General features: G+C 45.5%; 1 protein-coding gene across 1 annotated transcript in view; it reads right to left on the bottom strand.

Annotated features, from left to right (window-relative positions):
- Positions 1 to 1050: 1050 nt before the first annotated feature.
- Chd6 (chromodomain helicase DNA binding protein 6) overlaps positions 1051 to 16836 on the bottom strand; it is a 167990-nt gene continuing 152204 nt past the window's right edge. Inside the window, exons 32-37 of the mRNA XM_055602182.1 lie at positions 15662 to 15813; positions 15099 to 15305; positions 13616 to 14068; positions 11220 to 11411; positions 10201 to 10320; positions 1051 to 4171 (exon numbers count right to left, since the gene is read on the bottom strand). Coding sequence (XP_055458157.1) covers positions 3281 to 4171; positions 10201 to 10320; positions 11220 to 11411; positions 13616 to 14068; positions 15099 to 15305; positions 15662 to 15813 — 2015 coding nt within the window. The 3' untranslated portion in view covers positions 1051 to 3280. The remainder of the gene's footprint in view (positions 4172 to 10200; positions 10321 to 11219; positions 11412 to 13615; positions 14069 to 15098; positions 15306 to 15661; positions 15814 to 16836) is intronic.

Here is a 16836-nt window from a genome sequence, read left to right as displayed (position 1 = left end):
CTTCTGCCAGTGGGACTGTAAGCTCCGGTTTCAGCTATGCTTCCTAAGACTAAGAGCCTGGGCAGCCCATTTTCATAGGTGGTTTAGATGCAGTTTCCTCTTAAACGGCAACAAATACTTTGAAAAGACAAGTGAGGTCACTTATGGCAAATTGGAAAGACTAGCAAACTGCAGTGACTAACCCTTGGTGGTGGTAGGCAAAGTGTACTCACTAACCCTTGCATGGTGGGGAGGGGCAAAGCATACTGAGTAACCCTTGCGTGGTTGGGGACAACTTTCAGGAGTCAGTTCTCTCCTTCCAACAGGTGGCTTTTGAAGATCAAACTTAGGTAATCGTTCTTGGCCAGTAGGTTCCTTCACCCAATGAGCCATTCGCTGGCCCTCCACTAGTGATCTTAAGCTGGTGACTGTACTTTCTCACCTGAGAAATGGTAGCAAAAGACTCTTCCGCTATCAACATCTCATCTTTTCGTATGCCTATGTGTGGGCTCTCAACAGGGACTCACAGGGGAGGCTGGATTAGTGAGATGCTTCACCTTAACTGAGGCCCACTCCTTTTCTTCCAGCCTCATCTACACCTTCTGGAGCCAAGGAGCCGTGCTTCGCCAGAGCCAGGGAAACAAAGTCCTTAAAGAGAGAGCAGGCATTCTTGTGTCTCATGGGTCACACCACCCATGGCAGGCTGGCTGGCTTAGAGATTCCAGGTTCTAATGAATTTTTCGGTAAGGGTCTGGAGGAGGGAGGGTATGGCACTAATTGCTTTCTAAAGCACAATTTAATCTGTGTTCTGGTAGTAGAGTGGGTCAGGTCAGCCCCCATGAGTGATGTCCAGCAGGAATTTGGCTGTAGATTCCTGGTACACGCGATACATTCATAAACTGCCAGATATCCAAGTGTCAGTGAAATCCTTAATAAGAATCTGAATTTTGAATTTTCCCTTTTGAATCCAGGATCAAGACCACAGACAATTTATTTTGTGAGACATGGATGAAGAATGACCAAGGGAAGTTATGGCTGTGAGTGACATGGAATTAGATGAAGAGGCTCAAGTTTGCTGAAGAGAGTTTAAATTTGGCTTTTGCTCTCAGAAACACCAAAATAATCATAAGAAGCACTTATGCCTTACAGGGCAAATAATCCACAGTGTCAATTTCATTTTGCAAACAGTGTCACAACAGCAGTCAACATAAGCCTAAACACCCGAGAGTTAACATACAGGTTTGGTAAGATATAACAAGGGATTGCGCATGCTGGTGGTTAAGTCGGGTCCACACCGAACCCTGTGACCTACTTGGAGGTTTAAGTGGAAGCCGCAGAAAGCAGGTTTCCACGTAAAATAACACCACGAGACAACAGGAAGAGCAGACTCTGCTGGGCGTCTATAATGCTCATTTGCAGTAAGGCTTTCAAGATACAGGAGTTTTTATAGCATTTGTATTTTAAGGATTTAGGGCAAATACATTTTTTTTTCTACTTGATAAAAAGAAAATTAGTACTTAAAAGGTTCAAAAATATATTGATTGAGTGTTTCTTTTACATAAATAAATTATATTGATTTTTCTTTTTTTTTAGGATTTAACAGCTGAAAAACCCTTTCTGCTTCCACTGGAGGCAAAACTGAACAGAATGTTAGTTCAATAGCAAGCAGCATTTCTAAGAAATCTGTTGTCAGCATCACAGACCTTCTACACTACAAAGACGTCATTAAATAGCATTTATTCAGTTCTTGGAGTCTTCCTTCTTATAGGATCAGTTATAGAATTTCTAGTTTATATCTATGATTCATAAAACTGGGACTCTCCTTTTTGAAAATACACCTGATTGGTTTTTTCGGTCACAATTTAACAGACTTCTTTGAGATGCTCATTTTAACATTTACATAATTTATAACCCCAAATGTATAAAAGACAATGACAAAATCATCATAAATAAATAATGCAAACTGAAATAGCATGCCAAACTTTCGGACCTTCGGATAAATTAGCAAAACTGTAACAGAAACAGTAAAAACACAGTCAACTGTGACAACGAAGTGAATCTGGTACTCGGGACAGCTTCCATCTGCCCTGTGCCCCAGAGAACTGGGCTTGGCTGGGTCAAGTCTCAGACATGAGCTGTCCACGAAGATAGACTGTCAGGAGGAACATGATGGAAGGGGAAGGGGATAAGAAAATGGGAAGCTGAAGTGCCATTGGGTGAGCTCGTCCCTGTTCAATTCTTCAATATGGAGATGCTGGATTGAGAACACTGTTGACTTAACATAACCTTGCCTGACTGATAATTTGGATTTTGGGCCCAACTCTACAATATAGACAGAGTAGAATGAGAGTGAAAAAAGGAAAACCTTCACAGCTGTAATGTTAAAGGTGGTGTGTTTTGACACGCTACACCGATGGCAGAATCTAGCGAGTGCTGAGTGATTACCTTCCTAGGCTCCAGAAAGCCTGGCTCTGGGTGAAAGAACACAAAACAAAATTCAGAGGTTTCTTAACCCAGAGTGGGAAGTGAGTGGCTAGAGTTCCGGTGGGATAAGTGCCAGCAGTACCTGTGGACCAGGGTGACCAGTGCCCTCCCACTTGCAACTCAAAGGTGCTGAAACATCTGATTCAGCGGGGAGATAGGCACGCGGCTTAGGTGGCCAGTACTTTTTTCTTGCTGCAGGTGGGAAAACCCACGAGGGGAAAACTGTATCACTATCAGGAAGGCTCCTGTTTCAAAGAAGCCATCAGTATGTGCACTTTCACCATTAGTTTATATGCTTTAGACTACACTACTCAGTAACCATGATAAAACCGGGGCACATGACCTAGAAAAGACGCACCAGCACTTCCTACTCTGTGCCCTTTGGTTTCCTTGATACACTCTTCCTACGTGACCTCTCACAAAGCAAAGACCTTGCTCTCACTTTTGTCCCTGCTCTTTGGCCCCAGGGTTAAACCCTACACAGTTTTCTTCTGCCATTTTCTTCCTCAGGTCAGTGGGACTTGAAAGATAAGGGGGAAGAGTATGTCGCCAAGTACTGTATCAACTATGATTGCTGGAATGAACTGGATAAAAGAAAGAATTCTGTGCCTCCTAGACTAGGTAGATGACACTTATCTAATGAAGTGGCAAGACCCTGCAACTACTGACATGTTACCATAGTTCTCAGACAGGAAATTAGGTAGGTAAATATTACTGATGAAAACACAGGTTCTTATGAAGGTGAAGTGAGGGAAGTAACAAACCTTTATGGGATAAGAAACTTACAAGTCACAATAATTTCTTAAATGAAAAAGTTCTAATTGGTATCATCGTTGGAGTCTTTGAGGGCCCCTTCCCCGGCCTGCGCCACAAGTTCTCTCTCTGGGGACAAGGTGGTGCTGGACTCTGTGCAGTTCTGATCACCGCCTGGCTCCTTCTCACACCTGGAAGCAGGCTCTGGGTTGGAGCTGTCCCCCTTGGTTTTCTTCTTTTTCCTCTTCTGGCTCTCAAGACCGACCGTTTCTGAGTGTCTGCCCTGCTGCATGGCTGGCAGAGCCATGCCCATGCCAGGGGAAAGAAACATTGATGGGTAGATGAGTCCAGGAGACACCCCTGGGATGAGAAATGGGTTGAAAGCCACAGGACTACTAGTAGTTATTGTGGGGTCAGACTGATCAGAAAACGGACTAGGGCCAGGCTTGTCTTCGACCAGAGTGTCTGCTTTTACATCACGGCCACTCAGCTTGTCCTCTGCAGTCTTTTCAGTGGCTGAGTGGCCACTTTTTGTTGTGCTTGAGAGGGACGCTGATGCAGTGGCAGTGCAGGCGGTTGCCATGGGTGCGCTGAGGAGTCCGCCAACACCAAACATCTGGGGCACTGCGGCCATGCCTGGCAGCATCATGGGTAGCATGCTCAGGGTGCTTTTGACCTCTTCACCGGTAGGCATGGCGGCAAAGCCAGCTGGGAAGCCCACCAGCCCAGTGAGAGGAATGCCTGGAATATTTCTCACATTCTGCAATCCTACCAGGTCCATCCCTGCAATCAGCCCGTTCATGAACAGTGGTCCCATTCCAGAGGGAGAGTCTGCCACAATGGCTGGAGCTTTTAGGAGTTCATTCCGAGGCCGCCTCCCCCTCCTGCGGGGGCCTGCATCTCGAAGCACAGGCTCAGCTAGGGTGTGATTGAATTTGCTTTCTGGGAGAAACCCCTGAAAAAGGACAAAGAAACATGGGATGCAGAGAGTTACCAGACTGCAGGTGGTGGCTGCAGCTGTGTACTGGCATAGCCTAGCCCCAGTTCCACATAGGGCTCTAGTGGAAAAAAGTATCTCCTGTCCAAAGGCCCAGAGGGGTTTGTCTCTTAGAGGCTGAGAGCTTTTAGTGGCAAGAAGCAACCAGATGGCTGTTCCCATCAAACAGTGCTTCCAACACTGGCTGACAAGAGCAGTTTCTATTGTATGAGAAACTGGCAGAGCTGGGGACGAGAGACCAGCACCGATGATGCCTCAGGTCTTGACTCTTAAGCCTACACGGGAACATGGCAGTCACCTTTCTCACAACAAGAAGAGTGTACTGAAGCAGCAGAGCAGAGCATTGTGGGTGGGGTTTTGGAGGCAAATATATTCGAATTTAAAGGCTGACTGGGCAACACTACAGTTGATAGTGAGACTCAGGGTAGGTCAGCTTTGGTAAAAAAAAAAAAAAGAAAGAAAAAAAAAGAAAGAAAAAAAGGACAGTGACACTTAAAGTCACAGAAAGTAAAGTGTTTAACATCCTGCCATCCTGCCCAGCCATAGGAAGGAACACTTGCTAGGGACATGGTATGTTAATGATGTCTGTGTCCCAAAATTTTCTGAATCCCTGGAAGTTTTGACTGGAGATGAAAAGGGATGTATATACACACAGGCTGTAGAAATGAAGGACCTTGAGCACTGCTGGGCACTGCCACTTGAATAAATAAGGCTCTGGTTTCCCTTAAGGAAGACCTTATATTTTCCTTCTTTTTGGAGTTCTCCCCTCCACAAATTTGTTTGTTTTTGAGATAGGGTCTGTCCATATAACCCTGGCTGTCTTGGAACTTGCTATGTAGACCAGGCTGGCCTTAAACTCACAGAGATCTGCCTGCTTCTGCCTCCTGAGTGCTGGGATTAAGGACTCTCCAATTTTTTAATTAGCAAAGAGCTCCAGAGTCAGCATTTTAGCTCCTAAGACTCATAATGTCTTCTAGCACTGAGCACACGGACCATTCCCCACCATGCCTTATCAGGACCACAGCACAAACCACAGATGAGCACAAGGCCTTGATGGTGGAGACAAGGAGGGTACACAGTGGCAAGGGAGGTGGAGGCTGCAGCAAAAACCTGCTCCTTGGGGCCCATGGTCTGGTTGTGGAGAGGAAATTACAGAAGCTATTGAAATTATAATAGCTTAACCTCTGAATTTTTTTTTTGCAGGTGATATGAATCCCTATAGAAAGAGTGACTGCTCTCTCCATTTGCTGCTTGCAATCCCTGGGCCATAGATAGACCTTTCTCTGTTGTCCTAAACTCTTCTCTGCTGTTAATTTGTCAAGTAATACAGATCCTCAGTATTAAAATACCTGTGTGTTGTCGAGCAGTCTCAGCCTTTTCTCATACAGAAGGGTGATACAAGGAAAGCCCCTTCATGTAGGTAGCTGCTCTTTTCCACACACAAAGGAGAGGCACCACTGCCCTGTATCTCCTTCCTATAGTCCTGTCACAAAGCTGGCATTCTTTTTACAACCTTCCCTCAACTCTTGCAAGGGTGAAACCAGAATGTTCAAAGTGTCAGTGATGGGTTTTGTGCCACTGGACACATCAAGGCAGTGTGGTGGAACAGCTTGCACATGTGAGGATGAGCCCAGCATCTCTCTGAGCTGATCTGGTGCTTCTTCCTGAGAGTCTGGAATGAGGGCAAAGCAAGGATCTAGAGGAAGAAGCTGGACTCCACAGCCAGTCTGAGAATCAGAGGCAGTGTTCTGGCCACACTTCTCAATGGAGCAGAAAATTGTAAAAGTGGAGGTGCAAATCTTACTAGCAGATAACAAAGAGCCAGAGGAATCCTATTGTCAGGACCTGGAGCTGTGGCACATGAAGAGGAAGCCATGGAAGCAAGGGTATCTGGCCCTGGAGACTGGGCTTTGGAACAGGTAAGGGATCTCCTTATTAGTCTCCTGAGACTGGAACTTTCCTCATAGCTCTGGCATCTCCCATTGCTCTCTCCGACCCTCTTCTCCCAAAACTATTAAAAATTAGAACCCTCACAATACTCAACAGAGTTCTGCTTGAAGGGTCGCCATGGCTATTGGTGACACTCGTTTCAGGCTCTCAGTGGGCTGTAGGAACAGGCATGGTAGGCTCCACGAGAAGCTCACAGGATGCATCTATCTCCCCACAGGGATTGGTCAGCCCCAAGGAAGGTGCTCAGGAATAGGGGGTGACAGAAAGAGCAGCAGAAATGTATAGCAGCCTCTAACCCAACTCATCTCACCACCTCATCTAACCTTATTCAAACACCACATCAGATGGCAGTGTCACATCACAGAGAACTAACAATTCACAGACATGTGACTCAGATGTTTCTGAATACCCAGAAGGCTATTTTTGAAGTGCTATGCTTATCCTTCACTTTCCTAAAGAATATTCCAGATTAAAAAAACAGTTATCATGGACAAAAAGCTTTATGATGGCAGCTCTGAAAGAACTTCTTAAAAAAGCCTTAGTTTAGTATCATTGACCTGGAAGGAGCCACTTCAACAGTTACATAAGGAGTCCTTCCCTTTCTAAACTGAGAAGCAAGGACCCTGCAGGCAGAGCTGGCAGGGACTGAGTGGAAGAGCACCCAGGCTCTTTTCATACTAAACTGTGCCACGCACCTCTGTTCCCAACAAGACCACCCACTGGCAATATGCCAGGATGGTTTGTCCTGGAGTGCTGGGCAAGGGCTCACTCTGGTTTTGGGTTTTCACTAGAAATAAACTCCTGACTGCTTATTTCTAAAGAGAGACAACAAGACCTGAAGAAGGGGATCTAACTAAAAGGATGACTTTCTACTAGTCTGTCTTAAGTTCACTGATGTAAACCACCTTGCTTTGGGCTTCTGTCTACACCATGCCATCCTGGCCCCTTATTTGGCCATAGCCTCACTTGTGAGATGCAGCTAAGCACAGCTGCATCTCACAGCTTATCTGAGGCCCCTTCTCTGTAGACCACCTACAGCAGAGAGCCAAGGGGAAGTGCTGGGGCGTCTTTTCCCTCTACACCACACACGTTCTAATTCCTCCATCACTGTTCACTGTGAAGGGCACATTCCACCTCCAAAGTCTTTCTGTTCAGAAGAAAACAGGCTTGGCATTTGATAAGAACACCACATCCCATTTTCTAACCACCTGATCTAAGTAAGACTGTTACCACAATTTAAACAGAGTTTCTTGTCAGGGCATCAAGGGCTAACTAACTCATTTATGATCTGGCCTCTCTGCTCCTGCCTACTAGGTGCAGAGGCCTCCTCAGCCTCCAGGACGTCTAAAAGCATCCTCTCCCTGCCGTTGATGGGTTGCAAATACAGTAAGAGCCCAGGGTCCTCTGAGGAATGAGAGCTTGATGGGGGAGGTGGATGCTGTTCTTTTCTCTTCAGGTCTAGAGAGCAGAAGATCCCACGTGAAGAGAATGATTTATGTGCAAAGCACAAATCACTGCCAGAGGAAGTCAGCCCTCACCACTTCCTGTGGAAGAGAGCTACTTCAGCCACCCAGATGCTGCCCACCACAGACAGGTGGCCCTCCCATCAGCACTTCGACCACACACAGCAGCCAAATCGGGCTTTGGCAGCTCTCCACCCTGGTAATTATACCCTGGGGAGCAAACCTGTTTCCTCTTCCAGGGAAGGCCTGGAGAGAGTGCCTGTGTTCAAGGAACAGTGCAGGCAAAGCTGCTTTCCAGATGACTGCATGGCATTTTGATGTGATAACAGCTTCATCAATATATGATGGCATTTGTTCCAACCCTCAAACTCTTGGGTAGAAGCAATAGAAAAATGACCAGATCAGTCTCATTACTGTTACAAGGGCTTATCCAACAAATATTGGGTGAAAAGAGATCTAGTAGCTGAATGTTTAGAAATCCCCAAAGCAAAGCAAAACCAAACTAAACAATGCCAAGTATACGGACATTTTTGGAATCACTAGTAAAATCTGAGTGTAAGTTTGATGGCACATCCTATCAACGCTCACATGTGTGATAGTGGTGACAGCTAGATAGTGACAGCATACCTGCAGCAAACAAAAGAAGGCATTCTCTATACACTAAATACGTGTGAACAGACACAGCTTATGAGCAAAGCTGAGTCTCACTACCCTTAGTGTCATATGCCAGACAAACCTCAGCATATACAGCCAGACTCTGAGCTCAAACCAAGTTCCTTATGGGTCTTAATCTATTTTGAGAAGGGAAAGAGTTTCTGCCTTAGACTCTATATGTTAAAATCCTATCTCCAAAGCTGGGGGAGGTGACGGTTTTACACGCGGTGAGATCATAGGGGCCAAGTCCTTATGAATGGCATTAGAGCCCTCATAAAGAGATCCCAGGGAGCTTACTTGTCACATCCCATGCGAGACTGCAGCAAGATGGTTGTGAATGTTGGACCCTCTCTAGATACTTAACCTTCATTAGCCTTGAGAACTATGAGAAATAAGTTTCTGTTGTTTATAAGCTTTTTGGTACACGCGCTTACATGGTCTAAGATTTCCTTTGGGAGAGAAGAGGCAGTAAGTCCTGGAAGAGCTGACGAGGACCACTGCCTACCTGTGTGTTGGGAAGACTGGCAGCCCTAAAAGCCAGGTAGACAAAACTTCCTGTTCTTGCATCAGTGTAGGAAAAGGGCCTCAGATGCAGGGAGTGTCATTTCATAAAGGGAGGAAACGCACCTTAGAGATTGCCTTGCAAGACTAGAAATGGGCTTGCTGGCAAGGGGTCAGTGTTTGTGAAGGAGTAATGAGCACTGATTTCCAGGGAATACAAGGGAAACTGTTGGGCTTGTAGAAAGAAACAAGGTGGCCAATGGCATGTCTGTAAGCCAACAGCTCAGGGATCATATCAAGGCAATAACTGGAGGTCTTTTCCTGACCTTTTTCAAGACACTATGTGCTGAGGCACAGGGGAAAGAATGGGTGTACATAGGTAGAATAGAGACAGAAGCAGGGTCACATGGTAACACATGGTCTAAGTACAGCCATTCCAAGAGCAAGGAAAGGAACAGGGATAGGAAGGGAGGAAAACCTTCCAATGTGACAGATTTGAGGACTGACCAGGCCTGCCCTGAAGCAGCTGTGGCAGCAAATAAAGATGAGTGAAGGCAGTTGTCCATGGAGCTGCTGGGTGAGTAACAAAGCCAGTGACAACTCCTTTTCTCCAGAGGAATGACTAGGGTGTTTGCAGTAGAAATAAGAAATCACACTGGCAATCCTACCAAAGAAGCTGATGCAGGGAATGCTATAGCTGGCTAAAGAGGTGGATAGTGTCCTTGCATTTATGGAAGAGCCGAGGAAGAGCAAATGTCTCTACAGGAATTTCTAGGAGCTCCTCTCTGTGATGCACTACAGATAAAATACCCAAGATATGCAGTGCACTCACTGGCCAATATTTCTTAAGTGAAATGTCACTGTTGCCCCCTAGAGGTTAGGACTCTCCTATTCCAAACTTGTATCCATCTGTAAACTATAATTAACTTGGATTCGTTAGACTCTGCAAGTATTCTGCGGATGTCTTTGAAGCTGGTTCCAGTCTTATGATTCTATAATAGGAAAAGGGCAGTGCTTAGAGTCAGCTGTTTTTCATTGCCAGTGCAGAAGCACTAGGAAGAAACGTTGTTACTTGGTCATTAAAAACTTAGGTAAGACATGAGTTTCCATGATGGCATCTATTAAACTGGAAACAGCAGACTGCTGTCCAGAGCTAAGGTTTTCATCCCTTGTAACTGTACAGATAGGTTTAACAAAGTGTTTAGGAGGTGAAGATGGAAAACATAAGCTCAGGAGACACGCAGCTGCTTGACAAGTCTGTGGCACTTACTGCGGTTTAAGCTTTCTGCGCTGGCCTCTTGTCCTCTGGGAAAACGCCATCCAGCTACCCACTGCTCAGCAGGGCTTTCTCTCAAGTGTGCAAGGCATGGCATAATCAAGATGATCCCCTTGCTCCCACACCCAAGGCCCTCTTCCTACCCTCAGCCCCGGCTCCTTGGGGACGGCAGGAACCCTCTCTTCTCCACTTAGAGAGCTGATGTCTAATTTTCCAGGGTCTTTGCAGCGTGGTCTCCTCTGCTTGGGTTTGTCTGAAAAACTCTAGGAGGTTAGTGGAGAAAAATGTTACAAACACTCTGCCACAGTCTGATATGGGTGGAGCAAGTTTTTTTCTTTTCTCCCCAGTGGCGCTTTCCACAGCCCTCTACTACCAACCCTCACTTAACCTCTCTCCTCGAGGAAGTCAGGACTCCAACAGCAGCTGGAAAACAAGCTGTGTGGGCCCATGCCCTTGACTGGGGCCTGGGGCGGACTTCCCAGCTTCCCAGGGCACTGTGGAAGCACTCCTGCCCTTCGAAGTCTCTTCACTGTGACCGACTAGCTGGTTCTGCAGCTCTCATGTGAGTGCACCTGTGATCTGTGCTCCTGGGTGCTGTCTATGTATCCCGTGACTCAGATGGTGGTGGGCACATGAGCAAGAAGAAAGGAAGAACCAAGACTGAACACCAGTGTGCAGGAGACCTGCTACGGTTCCTAACTGGGAGGACACAGCAAAGGCATCAAGGTGACTTGAACGAAAAGCCCACCAGAGCAACTGCAAGAACAGAGCCGCAGAAGTACCAGTACACTAAACTGGGAAAAAATTTCAAGTGGTAGAATTTATACAACCTAAGGATTTCTCTGTGAACTTACAATGCTGTGTGGTCATTTCTAGGGAGATCTTAGAGAGTTGAGTAAACTTAAGTCAAGTCTGTCTTTACAACTTTTGCATGTCTACTTGGTGGTACGCTCTTGCAATTTCTGTTATCATAGGATTTAGCCAGAATTTAAACTTTAAAAACTAAAACAAACAACAAAAACAAAAACAAAACAAAACAATCCTTAAAATGATGTTCTCAGTTAACACATATTTCTTCCAAAAAGCTTCCACCCTCAGCAAAAACTGATCCAAGTTAGCAGTGAGCTAACAGTGGTCTGGGGTAGCAACAACCAATACTTACTGCCCCAAAGCTAGGAACATCCAAGGAGTAGTCAGCCTGCTGCCGTAGCCAGTCAAGTAGGCTCTTGCTGGGAACAGCTTTCTCAGCCTGGTTACTGGATGCTGCTGTTGGCTCAGGAGCGGAGGGAGCAGCTCCTGCCCCTTCAGGGTGTGTGGTGCTCAGGGCAGCCTGTCCTGCATCTTCATGGACTTCCTGAATTATGGGAAAAAAAAAATGAGTATGTGTAGATAATCATGGCAGGACACAATGAGCTCCCATCTCTACATGGCTCTACTATAGAGCATGTAGGTGTTCTTCGACTTTTCCAGCTGCTCCCACCTCATCATCGCTACTGGATGCTTGAATTTCAGCCCACTGAGCCACCGTCTCCTCGCTGCTCTTACACATGCTAGGTATTTGCCACTGGAATGCTCTCTACCCTGTCTACTCAGCAGGCTTGACTGCCATCCTCACGCTCCAATCCTTTGTCACCATCACTCATTACCCTACGCACTGCCTCCTCTGTCCAGCAGTTTGTTCAGATTTCTCACATCCCAGAGACTTCCATGCTGGGGCTTGCTCACCTGTTCCTCCTCTGTGGTTTGACTGTGTCTGTTCAGCTCTGAATCACCAACACCCACAATAGGTCTGATAAACCCTACAATAGTGCTGATAATGCTTATATCAACAAATTTAGAAATTATCCAGAGATTTTTTTCCCTAGCAGACATTCCTTTGGAATAAATCACTGCTTTGTATTTCTAGAAAATAAGCACATGCCTTTAACAGTGGGGAGACAGCACGTTCTCTCAGCATGTAGGTGGCAGGGGAGGTGGCTCAAAGATGGCTCAGTGATTAAGAGCACTGGCTATTCTCGAACCTACATGCTAGCCCATAACTATCTGTAACTCCAATTCCAAGGGATGTGATGCCCTCTTCTGGACTCTGGAGGCCAGACATTCATGTGGTGCACATATACACATTTAGGCAAAGCACTCAGATACATAAAAAAAATAAAAATAAAAATAAATCTAAACTCCCTTACCAAAACTCAAGACTTAAAACCAAACCCTGGGTGGTAGCACATGCTTGTAATGCTACAGCTGGGAAGGTGGACACAGGTAGACCTCTGGGCTCACTGCCCAGCCAGCCTGGCCTAATTGGCAAGTTTCCAGGCCAGTGAGAGCTCCATCTCAAAAAACCAAAAAGGTGAATGCTAACTGAAGAATGTTATCACACACACCATACACACACACCTCAGGCCAATGACGTCACAACTAGTAGATCTGAGGGTCCCACTGATCCTAGTGACTGAGGCAGGAGGTTCAAGTGAGCCCACAAATCTGAGACTAGCCTGAGCAATACTGAGATGCCACCACCCCTGGCTACCCTTTAAAAGAAAAAAAGAGGGGGGTAGGTGTAAAGATGTAAATAAAATGTCAGACTGTCAAAATGAAAAACACAAAACTAAACAAACTAGTGTGTAGAACTAGACAGGGGAAAAAAGATATGCCTCTTCCACCTCTCAAATGATATACAAAACCCGAAAGGAAGACACAGCCCAAATAACAACTCACCACTGATGTTCTCAGTGTCTGGAGAACAAGGCCCTTGGTCTGATTTCCTGCTGTGACTCAGCAGCTGAACAACTGATGGCCATTTTTAAAAGCTTTTAAACTTCAGGAAATCATACAGTATAGAGTTGTTGTGAGTCTCCAATTATTAACAACTCTGAACACAGTACTTGGTATACAGTAGGCACTCAGTAAATACTGTTATTACTCATTAAAAAAAACTATGAAATGTGGTTATCAATTTTTAGGACTCAAGATTTTTAAAAAATGCTAAAATTCAACACACATCAGGCACTAAACACAGTCTCTAGAGATTTCCTCTCAACGTCTCCCATGGTCTTCTTTGAGTCAGAATGCACAGTTTCTGTGTGATCTGCAGGACTCCTCACAGCAGCTGTCTACATATGCTCTACAGAGGACCATATAATTTGGTGGTGTGCTCCATTTCAGTGCCAAACACCAAAGTGAGGATCAACCTTCCACCTCCCACTCTCAAATCCACCCCTAAAGAGCTTCACTATGCCTCAGGAATGTTGCCTGTCACCTGACCTTGCTCATTCAACTATCACTGGCTCTTTTTTGAAACACTGGAGGATTTGGGTTGCTTCTATTTGAAATAAGACACTTTGGTTCATTTTTCCAGGCTGCATGCATTTTAAGGGCCACCAATGGGTTAGTATTATCTATTCTAGAAATGATGGAGGACATTTCATAATGACAGAAAAACAAGAAGGACAACTTAAATAGGTGTAAAAGATCCATAAATAAAATATTTGATGTCTGAGAAATAAACTTGTTTCTCTGTGTAGAATGGTTTTTACCTAGTGACCCTCATATACTCACCAAAATACCAGCCTGAAGTGTTTGATCCTTCAAAAAGATGAGGTCCATCCCTCCTTCCATATGTTTTCGCCTCCCTCTCCTTCTTCTCATGGCGGCATCATCTCTCCTAAGGCTTCCATTGACAATCTGTCCAGTTACTGGGTGGATTAGGCCAGCTTGCAGAATTCCAGACAAGTCCATACCAAGGGCTCCTTGAAGTGAACTGATAGCCCCAATCTTAGGGGTACTGGCGCTCACTGGGAAAGGGGATGTGGCTCCTGGGGACCCCTCTGATGAGCAGGAGAGGTCTATAGCTGATTCCCCATGCCAGCCATTGAGGACAATGGGGGAACGCCCCTGGGTGGCAGAGTATTGTTCCAGGTTCCGAGCCTTGGCATCCCTTTCCACTTCAAACTCATAGGGACGTCTGTGTTTTTGTTCCTCTTTTGTGAATACTGGGGCTAAGAAGCTCTCCTGTGAACACACATGGCAAAAAATTTGAATGTAACTTATGTGGCCGAACATCAGTTTCTTCTCTCGGCCCTAATTTCCTCAGGCCTTGTATTATTTCCAGTTATTTTCTGTGACCTCAAGGCTTCTCAGATACTAGTGTTAAACACCAGGTGGCTTATTAGATCTGGAGTCTACTTTGGTAGATCTATACTTTTAACAGGCTTCCAGACTATACCTGTAGTTGTAAGCTTGAGCCCAGAGATTCTCAGCCTCAGCTGCACATCAGAATCATTTAGGAAGTTGAAACAAAAGCAACTCAATATCCAAGCCACACCAGACCAAGTTAGTCAGAGTCAGCAGTTTTTCAAGGTCTGTGGCTGAGGTTAAGGTGCAGTCAAATCAGAGTCAGTGTGCTAAAAACTTTTAAATCACTCACCCTCCTTCAGTATAAACCCCTGTCTGCCTTGATCTCATAACTAGTATCTGCTACCACCCTCTTCCTGTAAGGACTTAGAGACACCCACCCTCTGCTCATCATGGCTGCCAAGTTTATTCCTTTTTCTTCTTTCTTTAACCTGTAGTCTAGAACACTTTCTTTGCAGCATCCTTACTTGGCATGCCGCTCTCTCTCCTTTGCTTCCCCTGACAACATGTAGGCTCTAGTTTAGGTATAAAACCCTGCTTTTACTTCATACTTCTTTTTAAACAACTCCCCACCCCCACAGGGTTTCTTTTTGTATAGCCTGGCTGTCCTGGCTGTCATTCTGTAGACCAGGCTGGCCTCAAACTCATATAGATCCACCTGCCTCTGCGTCCTGAGTGCTGGAATTAATGGTGTGTGCACATTTCCAACCCCTGGCTTGTATCAAAACTTTTAATAGTTCTCCACAGTCTACAGAATAAGGTCCAGAGTCCTAATTAACACTAAGTACCCGATTAAAAACACCCAAACCAAACAGAAACCCCTAAATACTTGTTGAATAAATGACTCAACAAAAAAAGTGGGCTGTGGCTACTGTTCTTTGGTAGCCCACACCAGGCATAACCTCACCTTCTGGATCTGGGCTGCCAATGCTGCACCATTGCTGAAGCTGTGTTCTGCTGCTTCTGGCTCTGAGAGGCTGTTTCGAGAACCTGCACTGTTGGTTAACACTGGCGTGGGCAGTGCACTTGAGGGCTCATACTGTTGGCTGCAGGGCCACTTCCCCTTTAACACCACATGGCAGATATTATCTAGGCGGTTAATTATCACACGATCCTGGGAAAAAGAAGAGCAGCTCTGAGGAATAAGTTTCAAGTTCCCCACGTCTGCAAAGTCCCTGAGCAGGGGCTTTTCAGAAGGAGCTGACCAGAAAGGAGTGCTCAGATGCACTCAGGACACAATGTATAAATGTCGCAGTCTGGACAATAAGGAACAAATCTGCAGTGCTATGACCAAGGCAACTCGACATTTTTCCGCTTATGGTTTAATTAGTCTGATAAATATTATCTTTTTCTGAGTGTATCACCTTCAATGTTCGAAGCACATAGCTGGCACAAGTATTTTGCAAGGTCTAATGCAAAGGAATCCAGGCTGGGAACAGCCTGAGTGGAGGCTGAAAACGCTGCAGATACCTTTGGCCATTCTGAGAAGGAATAGAGGGTTCGCTCCTGCAGCAGCTGAGCAATGGTGGGGGCCCGCACTTCCTGTGCCTCTTCCCCAAGTTCTCCTGCAATGCCTGATGCCGAACTCTTACTCTCGTCCTCACAGCACTTCCCTGGGTAGTCTGGAAAGACAGGTTAAAAAACAAACAAAAAACTAGATATTTGGAAAATGCCAGTAACTTGAGGGGTCTGGACATTTTAATCTGTCTATCTTGTCTGTCTTTAATTAGTCCACTCAGTGCTAATTTTAAATCAGTTATAAATTGCATGTCTTCTATTTTTAGGAGAACTAAGTTAGTTAAACCACAGAGGCAAATCCTGCTTAGGGCCACTGAGGCATGCTGTCATCTAAGACTACCTAAACATTCCTCGCTAGCTTAGTGGACAAGATGACCCTAAACACTTGATATTTTGACAGCTGAAAGGAGGTATGAAATGTGATAAACCAAGAGGATGATGCTAAGAAAGGATGAAGTCACAAACCTCCCAACACGAATCATGATTCGTGCAAAGAGTGAAGCATGAGCCTGGAGCTTTGCTGATGGCTTAAGTAAAGGCCAAATATTTGAGACAAGGTCTCACTCTGTAGCCTGGCTGGCCTGCAACTCACTGTTGCCAGCAGTGAGAGGCGCTGCTCTGAAGCAAGGGGAGAATCCTGAAGGAGCACTAGTGAGCTATTGCTCTGTCAGGACTTCAGGGCTTCTAGTTTACTGAGTGAGCTAACTCCCCTACACTACCTCTTCCATACCTCTGTGGGCAGTGCCCTTCAGGGTCTATATTGGTGCCAGTGCTTATCCTAATCACAAAGCTACCAGCCTCACTGGCCCCCTGCTTGCTGCCACAGGAAGGCAGAACTTTCCCTCTCTTCTAGCTTTTATTTACCTGTGCTCATCTGTCTGAGTTTTCAATATGTCATCTTTTTGGTGGTTTATTTATCTACCACAACAGGGTCCAAAAAGTGATATGAGTCTTATAATTTGATACATAGCATCTTTTGCTGGCTCAGGTACAAAGGAACAGGGTCACAGACAGGTTCTCTCGGCCTGGCTTGTCTACAAGTCCATCAAGTCATTTTCAGCTCAGTTTCCAAGTCCTTACTGTAGCTACTATGTAAATTTTAACTTGCATACATACCATTACAATAA

The sequence above is a fragment of the Psammomys obesus genome, unplaced genomic scaffold (assembly GCF_907164565.1).
Source record: "Psammomys obesus unplaced genomic scaffold, mPsaObe1.curated_primary_1811, whole genome shotgun sequence".
In the NCBI taxonomy this organism is placed as follows: Eukaryota; Metazoa; Chordata; class Mammalia; order Rodentia; family Muridae; genus Psammomys; species Psammomys obesus.
The sequence above is the reverse complement of the archived record's forward strand: the minus strand, read 5'-3'. Positions and strand labels throughout refer to the sequence as shown.